Here is a 10,891-nt window from a genome sequence, read left to right as displayed (position 1 = left end):
CGCAACATTTGAATTTCATTTCAAGTTAAAGTTGATAAAATGCCAGAGATTTAGGGCGTGTCCAGGCAACGGCCACGGACATCTGTAGCATTGGCCACCCGAGCTCAAATAACGTTACATAACAAAAACAAAGAACAAATTGAGAGAATCTATATTTGTCTTCAATTAAAATTAAGCATTAATAGTAAAAGCAATCGACGTTGTTATATGATGTATGTATGTACATATATACATATATCGTATTTTTACGTCCATTCCCAAAAAAAAGAGTATTTTGCGGCTAATATGAATATATATATATATATTTTTTATTATTTTATTTTATTTATGTATTTATTTATTTATTTATTTGTTTATTTATTTATTTATTTATTTATTTATTTATTTATTTATTTATTTATTTATTTATTTATGTATGCATATAAATATATCGTATATTTACGTCCATTCCCAAAAAAGAAGAGTATTTTGCCGCTAATATGAATATATATATATATATATTTATTTTTTTATTTTATTTTATTTATTTATTTATTTATTTATTTATTTGTTTATTTATTTATTTATTTATTTATTTATTTATTTATTTATTTATTTATTTATTTATTTATTTATTTATTTATTTATTTTTTTATTTTTTATATATTTATTTATTTATTTATTTATTTATTTATTTGTTTATTTATTTATTTATTTATTTATTTATTTATTTATTTATTTATTTGTTTATTTATTTTATTTATTAATTTCATTTCATTTATTAATTAATGTATTATTTATTTATTTATTCATCTAAATATTTGTTTAGTTACTTATTTAATTCTTTTATTTTTTCTATTTTTTTAATTAATTTTTGTTTTTTATTTATTGATCTATCTATATGTTTATTTAGTTATTTTTATAATATACAAATAAAATTTAATCTAGCGTTTGAATTAAAAACTGGCTGCTGCGCATTTCTGATTGTGAACTTAATATACAAAACTCATTCCTCTTGGGAGAAATCGGCTTTAATATCCCCAGCTTTATCGTAGAGAGCAGTAGCTCTCTAGTTTCCCGCTTAGAATGATTTGCAATTTGAATGCTGTCAAGCTTCGTTTGTAATATCATCTAATCTAACTAATAATCCAACTGATAAATATCAATATTTAATTATATTACGAGCATCGAACGTTCTCAACTACAGAGATGTAGCTTGTTATTTAACGACATTTATCATTTAATATCTCAAGTCTCTGTCGCTCTTATTGCGGACCTAGGCAACGTGACCTTGTGAGCGGGTACGAATATTGTTTATATATGTCAATTCCAATTCCAAAGTCAATTCAATTAATGTTACGAAGCACATCGACTGGGCTTGTTATATCATTACAGCACTTTGTTGCTCTCTTTTGATTTGAAATGTGCCTGTGTGCATTGTAAGAATCAATTAAAAAGGAATGAGAGACAACTGAGTTGCATAGCAAAATTTATTTACAATTTTATTAATTAATGCATGTTGAATATTTACAGTTTTTACTTATATAATAAAACAATTTATCCTCACTGTGGAAATCCGTGTGCCTGGACATAAAACCAGAATACCCTTATCTGTTCTCAGATCAGTATTTTATCAGAGTCTTAGTGCTTTTTTTGCTTATTCGCATTTTTTCGTTTATTGCCAAAGAGCACGCGCAGCAGCAGGCGAGTCAACTTGAAGAGCAGATACAATCCGATTAGGGGCAAGCCCAAAATAACCGACATGGTGTCCAGGCTGTGCAGCTGGATGAAGCTCATGTCCCGCGAGGGGGCGCGCAGGTGGGAGAGGTCCTCGTGCCTGGTCAAGTACTCGGTCCACCAAATGGCCCGGTCTAGGGCCGGCTCCGGCTGATCCAGGTACCGCTTGGAGAGCAGCGAGGCAGCTCTCGCATAGCTGGGCGTAGTTAACAGAGTGTTGATCGCTTGCTCCAGCTCTGAAGCCTTCAGATTCATCAGATCCAAGCCCAGGCCGAAGCCCATGCTCGCAGCGCGCTTCACGTTCATGAACTGATCGTAGAACACGGGCAGCCCCAGCACCGGCTTGCCGAAGTAGATGCTCTCCATGGTGCTCAGCAGGCCGCCGTGAGTGATGAAGAGCTTCACATTCGGATGCGCCAGGATGTCCGGCTGGGGGAACCATTTGCTGATGAACACATTGTCCGGCTTGCCGGGCAGCAGATTGTCCTCGAACTTCCAGAGCACTCGCTGCTTGAGGCTGCCAAACACTTTGAGCAGAGTATCCCTAGTGGACACGGGCAAGTCTTTGCTCCTCACATTGGAGCCCAACGAAAAATAGATGACGCCATGAGCGGAGCTTTCGATAAACTGTTTGATGTCTTCGGGCAGCGGCTTCGGCTTGTGCGAGATGTGAAGGCCGCCCACTTCAATCATATTGGGCAGGTACGGTCTCGGGTAGCTCACGGAGAAATGTTGGCCCAGCAGCATTAGGGTAAAGCTATCCAGCACCTCGGGCAGAGTTCGTGTTGCATTGGGAAAGTATTTCGAGTACTGTTTCTCCATCTTGGGATAGTGGTAGAACACGTACATTAATTTTTCTAGCCAAATTTCCAAATTATTCTCCAGACGCTCGACGAAGCTCATGGGATTGGACCGAGGTGAGCTGATAAGCGGATTGTAGGCCATCGGCGATATGTTGCCCATGAGCTCGTCGATATTGTAATCGGTGCCATAGGTCGAAAAGCCCATGAGTGTCGCATTGAAGTGCTGAGCGAAGCCGTACAGCGATTCCGTGTGCAGCACCTCGGCAATGACCAAGTCGAACGTTTCGCCGGACCTGAGCAACTCCTGCACTGACTCGTTCTCCAACAGGCATTCGGCTATCATTTCCAGCAGCCAGCTGAAGCTCCTCTGCTTTTGCAAGAACGACTCGTCGGCCTGCATTAGCTGTATGGCCTCTGAGAGGGAGTATTTATACATAAGTGGGCAAAGTTTGCATAACCTAATCTTTAATTCAGCTCTTACCTGCGTAATGCTCGTGTATTTTGGGCGCCGATATAAATCGCATATTCGGCACTGGCTTGTTTTCGAATGTATTGATCACGGTGACCTCATGGCCGCGTGCTGCCAGCGCCTTCAAGTACGCCTCGGCAAATATGTACTGGGAGCGACCCGGAAACGCAAATGTGGCCAAGATCTTGGCGCCCTCTGTCCATGGAGCACGGCCGACAAGCGTTATCAGCGCCAAGAAAAGCAGCGTTAGGCACTTCATACTGGGCTCTACTAGTTATTAGATTTCTGACTATCGACTGAGCTTGTGCTTTCGATGTGGCTCGCTTTTAAAGCTCTTTTTTAGCGTGCTTTTTCTCTCTCTCTCTCTCTCCCTCTCTCTCAGCGATTGCAAGGCGTGTGAGCTTATCAGCAGCAGAGAGCTTTTCTCTTCGGTTGGCAAACAAAAAGCGCCTCATCAGCATGATGAGCTTCGGCACAAGAGAAACTTGAAGATCAGGTTTGCTGTTGTAAGCGTGAAGTCAGCTGTTTTTCTAGATAGGCAAGACAACTTGCTTAATTTGGTTCGTTTTTAATCAGTTGATTGCTTGATACTTGATTCGCATATTATAAATCAAGCAAGCGATATATACTTGTTTAGGAAAAAAGAATAACCAGAAAGGCTTGCCAGAGAGAGATAGAGAGAGGGTATATAATTTTTATATATTTTACTTTATTTATTTATTTATTGTTTTTACACATTGTCTCCATATATATTACGATTTATATATCACATATATTCAATATTCAGGTTCTGTACAGAACCTACCTGAACACATACATTATTGTCGCGTTGCCTTATCATTGTGCGTGCTGCCCCTAAGCTAGGAAGATAGATGCCTTATCTTATCAGCCAGCACATTAATAGAAACTCAGTCGAGTGGCTTATGGGAATGTCAGAATGACAGATATCTGCCGATCAAAATAGGTCACTCTGACAAGAAGGCTCTTGAGATTAATTTACTTCGTGGCAATACGGAAATGTTTCCAGTTTAGCATAGATTCAAAGAACATTCCAGGAACAAATGTGGAAACGCTTTAAGTGCACCTTGGTCTTTAAAATGCGGACGAGTAGCTGAGACAGAGTGCTCGGCAAATTCCCAAAAGTGAGTGCGTGAGAAGTGCAGGCCAAACAAGCGAGGGCGGACAACTAGAAACAAAGCGAACAACAGGAAACGGAACGAAACGAAGACAGGCAGATGGAGATATGGAGAGTCGGAACGAGACAGACAGAGCAAAAGAGAGTGAAGGAGAGAGTGGGCTTGGTCAAGCAACACTGCAGAGGGCGGAGTCCATTGGGCGTGAAGCAGCGCAAGCATAAAAGCTATGGCGCCCCTGCGATGCCTAAGAAAAGAAATTATTTGCTTAAGCGACGGTAAAGGGCCTTGTCCGGGTTTCCTTTTGCCGCCAACGCAACCAGGAGGAAAAATATATATATATATATGTATTTATGTATATATTTCTATTTACCATATACTATATTAATCTTTTATGGTTGCAAAATTTTTAAGTGTATGTCCGGCGGGAAAAATCGTTACTGTTAATTTATAAATAAGGTCGAGCTGCCTTGGGTCGCTGCTGGGACCAGCCGGAACCCAACCTTGCCGCTCCATCCCCGCCGCCGCCTATCCCTCGTCATGGATCTGTTGCTTGGCGGCTATATTTGTCCATTTGTTTGCACTTCAAATTTTCTTTTCTTTTTTTTTTTGTGCTGTTGCCCTCTTGCGCGAATTTTCACTCCTTTTGAACAAATTTTTGTTTGCGCCTTGTTGTTGGCCATGTTTTCCTGTTGTTGCGCCGCTCAAATTGTGTCCTCTTCTGGTGTTGGTTTCGCCTTTTATGGCCGGCCTCGGCCTCTTCGCAGCTTGATTTAATTAAGTTGCCTGCTTATTTTCGCCACTGAAAAGTATCAGCACACACATAAATAAACACAGAAAAAGTGGGCCATCCTTTGGCGCTTGTTGTTCGCCGCCTCTGCTCGGAGGAGATGATAAAAATATGGCAATCAAATTTGCCTTTCTCTGTGAGTTCTCTATGCCACCCTGTACTCGTTCGTGGCTGAGCAAATGGAGAGTTGTTGCATTTATCAGCATACAGTTCGACTCTTAATGCTGCTGAGTCTGAGTCTCACTCGATCAGCGGCAACAGCTGATTCTAATCGATATTTCCTTGATTCATCAGATAACTCAATGCTCACTTTTAAAGCAGCACTCCGGGCCACACTCTCCTAATTAATCAGGTTTGGCCTCGTTGTTTTCTGCTTTCAGTTTTGCATGTGGCATGCAGCCAAAGGTGTGGCAAGAACAGCTGGCACGTTGCCTATGCTTTGAGTGCAAATGCAATTTGTTTTCAACGAGCAGTTGCTGCAAGTGTCCAGCCAACAACAACAACAATGAGCACGAGTGCATATCCTGGCTGTGGATGCTGGGAGTGGAGCAATTTGCGCATAAGTAAAAATCATTTTTCATTTGTTTTCATTTCCGTTTTAGTATGATGCATTTTGATTTCTGCAGAGCTGCCACACAATTGCCATCTGTGTGTGTGTGTGTGTGCGTATGTGGGGCGGAGGGGTGCGGGCGGGCTGGGCGTGTGCTCAGTTGGTGCTTGACAACATGTTAAGTGACAGCTGGATGTTGCATGGTCTTCAGCTGCAGCTGCTAGTCCAGGTCCAGGTGAAGAGCTGCATGCCGGCAAATGGTCCAGCCGGGATGAGGAAAGGCGGCGCGGGGCGAGGCAGATGCAGTCAGCTGTAGATGCAATGTTGAGCATTTCTGCTAGCTCGAAAATAGTAACAGCAACAACAACAAATAACTACAACAACAACAAATATAACGAACGAATAGGAATGCCAGACAGCGCTGACAATTGACTTTTATTGCTGCTGACAGGGCGGGCGTAAAAGGAATTCGGACGACGAGTTCAAATCCAGATTCAGATTCAGATTCAGATTCAAATGCAGATGCCCAGATTCCCAGAAGCGACTTTGTCAATTCCCAGCTATTACGTTTTACTTAACATCTCAGCAAATTACGCACCATTGTCTAAACTCGGAGCAGAGAGTTGGAATTTTTTGACATTTCAATTCTATTTTTTTTTTTTTTTCAGCATTTTTTGGCCAGCACTTATTCACATTTTTTGAATATGCAGTGTGCTGCATTGCGCCAATGGCCATGGCATGAGCACAATTTCCGGTTTGCGCCGACAAGTACGGCATTGACAGCTCGAGTCGCTTCCTGGGCATTCGATAAGAAAGCAATCATCTATTTATTGGAAAGCAAGCCATGCTTGAAGTTTACATAATTTTGGAAATTTATAGAATATTTTAATGAGACGCTCCATCATTTAGAAATGAATATATATTATGTGGAAGCAACTATTCTGGTATCTCGTTATAGGAGAGGCTTATGTAGGGAGAGGGCTTGACAGAGGCAGCCATTTGAGTGATATCATATTCCATACTCCATCTCCTCCATATGGGTTGCCAGATGTATATATTATAGATCTCGCACGTTGTATTAAAAGCCTGGATAAAGTATCAACAGCTCGAGCTGTTTAAGAGTAGTTTTACAATATGCATTGCAGCTGGCACAGGAAATGAAAGTTCACGTCGTTGTCTCAGTGTGAAGGCCATAATGGAATGCGGAAAGAAGGTAAACGCGAGACCTGAGTAGCCGTGGCAATAACAAACATTTACTTGGCTTTAGCAGGCGCCGAGTAGCCGTAGCCATAACAGGCAGTTACTTGGCTTTGAGCAAGTATTTGATAAGGCTCCATTTCCCAGCAACAGCTACAGCAACAGCAACAGCTTCAGCTGCTTGTTCATTGTTTCATATCCATTTTGTTGCGCTTGAGTGCGTTCGCTGCTTCTGGACTGGTATTGGCCTCAACCGAGGGAGTTCAACGGCACAGCTCGAGCAATTTTTACGCTCGTTCGTTCTGTGTGGCATTTGCACTGCGCCAAGTTCACGTTATAATCCATCCGGGGAATAATTATTGTGTACATATTATGATAGTGGCATAAAAACCAAGAGTTTATCGCCGCCCCGATGGACCGAAGGCGCCGACGCGTCGGTCCATCAGCATCCTGTCTGAGTTGTGCTCCAGCTCGAATCGCGCCATGTCTTGAAAGGCAAATGAAAGATGAGCGATAAATTTGCGTATTTTTAAGTGCTGCTCGCTGAAAGCTTATTTACGTTGGAAAGTAAGTAACGAAATGGAAGAGCATTCGACTTGGGTAGCTGCGGCTCAATAAACAGGAGTAAATCGCTAACAAAAGTGCCCAAAGAACTCTCAACTCGCCCACTTTACGGCCAGCTTTAATGGCCGTAGATCAGCCCGAAATGGCTCATAATTTCCTTGAAGCTGCAGTGCCACTAAATGGACCCATTTTACAACAAAGTTCATTTGCTGCATTATACGTGGCCCCAAAAACAGGGCAGGTAATATGGAAAACTGCAAATTAAATCTAATTATGTGCGGCCAACAGCTTCCAGTCATAACAACAACAATAACGACAACAAAAACAGCAGCAGCTATATCAGGCAGTTCCCCTACGCTGGGCAGAGGCACAGGTCCGGCCTTCCAGTTGGCCCGGAGCTGGTCCACTCTCTGCTTTCTTTGTGCCCAGCTGACCCGCACAAATGCGTCTATTGACGGAAACAATGCGCTCAAAAGCGAAGCACTATGCACCTGCCGTCCAGCTGGGCCCAGCTTCCCAGCATCCCAGGTGCAGGTGCAGGTGCAGGTCCAGACCCACGTTGGCCACCAAGTGGCCTTAATGCGACGTCATCGGAGCGCAGCGGTGGCAGCAACTGAGAATAAAAAGAGCTTAGTGAATACAAAACAAAAAGCAAAAAAAACAAGTAAGAAAGCTCTAGTCGAGACTGCTCGACTACGAGATCCCCTGAACCCTACAAGCAACTGATATTTCAAAAATAATTAGGAAACACACACGCACACACACACGCATACATACAAATACACGCACACACACACGCATACAAACAAACACACGCATACACACACTCACATATACAGGCGATTGCGCTTGGGTTGCGCTGCAGTGGTGGCAATATTATGAAAACTTATTTGTTGAATAATTTAATTTCTAGACGTACGATCGTAATGAAACTTTCAGAACGTAATCATAATGTTAAAATGTATGTGTATACCGAAGCACAAGTCTCTAGTATTTGATATACGACTTTTACAAAGATTAGGGTGAGGGGGTGGATTTAGGGGTGGGGGTAAATTTTAACAAAAACCGAAATTGTATAAAATATATCTTTATATACATTTTAAATTTGGAGACTGTAGCTTGAAAGATGTAGGAGATATAATTATTTAAGTGATCTTCGATAAGGTTTTTTATCGATAAAAAAATATCGGAATGAGTTATCGCTTTTTAGTGATAAACTCGATCTGCGCGTGATATATACGGACATTTTAAAAAAAAGTTGAAGTCTCTAGCTCTTATATCTTCGGAAATCGACGCGTTCATACATACGGACGGACGGACGGACGGACAGACAGACGGACAGGGCCAAATCGACTCAGTTTGTCGTCCTGATCAAGAATATATATACTTTGTGGGGTCTGCCACGCCTCCTTCTGCCTGTTACATACTTTTAACAAAACCATTATACCCTGATTTCCCATTTTCAATGGGTTCAGGGTATAAAAAGGAAAAAAGAAAAAAGCAAAATAGGAGCAAGCCAATGTAAAATAAAAATAAATGTAAGCAGCTGAATCGAGTGGGGGATTGCCTAGGTTCAGCCTCTGTCCGAGTTATGGCCGCTAGTTAGACGCACTAGACACACACACACACACACACACACAGACGCGCATTTCACTATGGCTATGCTTGGGCGTAGGTGTGGGCGTGGGCGTGGCCAGCGGCTGAGTTACTTACGCCTCAATGCAGCTAGAACTCATGTGCCGCAATTGCGGTAAAATATGTTTGCACAAAAGGAAATCGCCAAAGCCACGTGTGCGGGAAATGCTGAATTTGTCTGCCGGGCGCACTAAAACAAAGCTGCGCTCGTGGGTGGCCACGGCCACGTCCAGCATGCACCACCAGAGCCTGCTCCTGGACAATTTCATAAATTCCACAATTCAGAAACTGCGCGATGTTAGATAAATGCAAAGATTAATAGAGATATACATATATAAAATGAATTGAATAAATCAAAAAGAAAAAAGTTTAATACTTATTTCTTTTTTATTTATAAGGAAAAATATATGCTAAAATATTTCTAAACTCAAATTTCGTAATTTAGCGATTCTAGAGAGATTTCTTCTGTAATTAAAAATTGTTAGAATTTCTTACTTTCCGAAATTAAGTTCTTGAGGCTTCAGAAATTTCGCAGAAATTTGTAAAATTTGTATCTCTATTTGGCTTTTCCATAGAAAACTCGAGCTTTGGAAAATCAGATTCTGTAATAACTGAAACAATTACCAGCAAATGCCTAAATTGGCAGAATGACTTTTCGAACTGGCAATTGTTTGCTTTAGCATATTGCATAAGCTCGGCCAGAAATAACGGTAAACAAATTTGCCTGAACACACATCGAAAGCAGAATGAGTTTATGCTCCCTGTTAACTCTTTCGTGTGTTGAAAAGGAATTTAATTAGCCGGGATTCGGGCGAGAAATCGGCTTTCGGAACACATATAAATGCGCACTCGTCCTGCTCGCGCTGGGCATTGCTGCAATATGGCTGCCCGAGCACCAAAAACTATGCTGTGTGTCCGTCCGGCACTTCCGTTGCCGTACGCTGTCTCTTTTCGCTTTCGTCGGTGTCGTCGTTGTCGTCGGTGTCGTCGCTGTCGTCGCTGTCGACGTCTGGGCTGGACTTTTGGGAATATTATTGAAAAGTTTTACCGCAAGCTGTGCTGAGCTTGGATGCAGGCATAGCCACGCTGCACCACTGTGGTGCACTGGCAGCAAAAACAAACGTATTGTTCGCTGCCTGCTGCAAAAACGAGGATTAACAAAATTCCTTATTTTTTTTTTCGTTTCATTTTTTGTTCTTTTCTCTGTTCAGTTCAAAGTTTCAGTTTTGTTGCAACTTTGGCCACAGACACCGACACCACACGGCCACTACACTATGCCACACCCGGCTCAATACAGCTGCCCACACCTAACTGCGGGACAGTACATAAATTTCCTCAGCAATTTTCAGGCATTTTGATACTGCAGCTGCATTTGCTTTGTCCCCAATCAGACAACAACGGACAATGGCAAAACTTCTACGACAAGCTAATGCGCTTCACAGCAAAAATCGAAGACTATGAAAAGTATAGATTTTAATATCATACTTGCTCTCAAGCCTAATTCCAATGCTAAATTTTATTTTTAATTTTATAGTAACTCTTTTTTTATTAATCCATCAATCCATCTGCTCATCCATTATAAATCATAGATAATTTTCTTTATATCAATATACCCACTTAACCTGCTGTACCGCACTTTTCAAGTAATATTCACGCATAGGTGCTTCCAACTTTTGCCGTTTTCTTATTTTCTTTAAGTTCAATTGCAGGCAATAAGTTTTCCATTATTTATTGCAAAAGTTGTAAGACGCAATAATTTAAGCGTATGAGAAGCGCAGAAAAGAGTTCGCCGCACTGACTGCAATCGAAGACTCTGAAAAGGCAGCAAATATATTTCATTTAAGAGCAGTTTAACTAAACTGCAAACTACCTGTAATTCCAATGCCATTTGAAGATGATTGATATATCTGAGCCAGACTCACATTTCGCACAAAATAATAGCTCAAAAATAGATTTTATGCCAGAGAGCAGGGAATTAATTTACTCAAAATGGAGCATTGTCCACTTCATCAAACCGAAACAAAAGACAATTGT

The 10,891-nt window shown here is 41.3% G+C and overlaps 1 protein-coding gene across 1 annotated transcript; it reads right to left on the bottom strand.

Annotated features, from left to right (window-relative positions):
- Positions 1-1,593: 1,593 nt before the first annotated feature.
- Ugt35C1 (UDP-glycosyltransferase family 35 member C1) lies at positions 1,594-3,305 on the bottom strand. Its single transcript, XM_018113073.3, has 2 exons — positions 3,001-3,305; positions 1,594-2,933 (listed from the first exon to the last, which is right to left on the bottom strand). Exons 1-2 carry the CDS (start codon positions 3,245-3,247, stop codon positions 1,621-1,623), a joined length of 1,560 nt encoding a protein of 519 aa, XP_017968562.1. The 5' UTR covers positions 3,248-3,305; the 3' UTR covers positions 1,594-1,620.
- Between the last annotated feature and the right edge of the window lie 7,586 nt (positions 3,306-10,891).

The sequence above is a fragment of the Drosophila navojoa genome, chromosome 2 (assembly GCF_054131105.1).
Source record: "Drosophila navojoa isolate 15081-1374.11 chromosome 2, UAZ_NAV_1.0, whole genome shotgun sequence".
Taxonomy (NCBI): Eukaryota; Metazoa; Arthropoda; class Insecta; order Diptera; family Drosophilidae; genus Drosophila; species Drosophila navojoa.
Note: the sequence above shows the minus strand (reverse complement) of the source record. Positions and strands in the feature narration are given on the sequence as shown.

What these genes read in the sequence shown, in the direction of transcription:
- Ugt35C1 (XM_018113073.3), bottom strand. Translation starts at nt 3,247, where the DNA reads ATGAAGTGCCTAACGCTGCTTTTCTTGGCGCTGATAACGCTTGTCGGC. An exon ending in AATACACGAGCATTACGCAG is followed by an intron (nt 2,934 to 3,000) that starts GTAAGAGCTGAA and finishes ACTCCCTCTCAG; the next exon opens with AGGCCATACAGCTAATGCAG.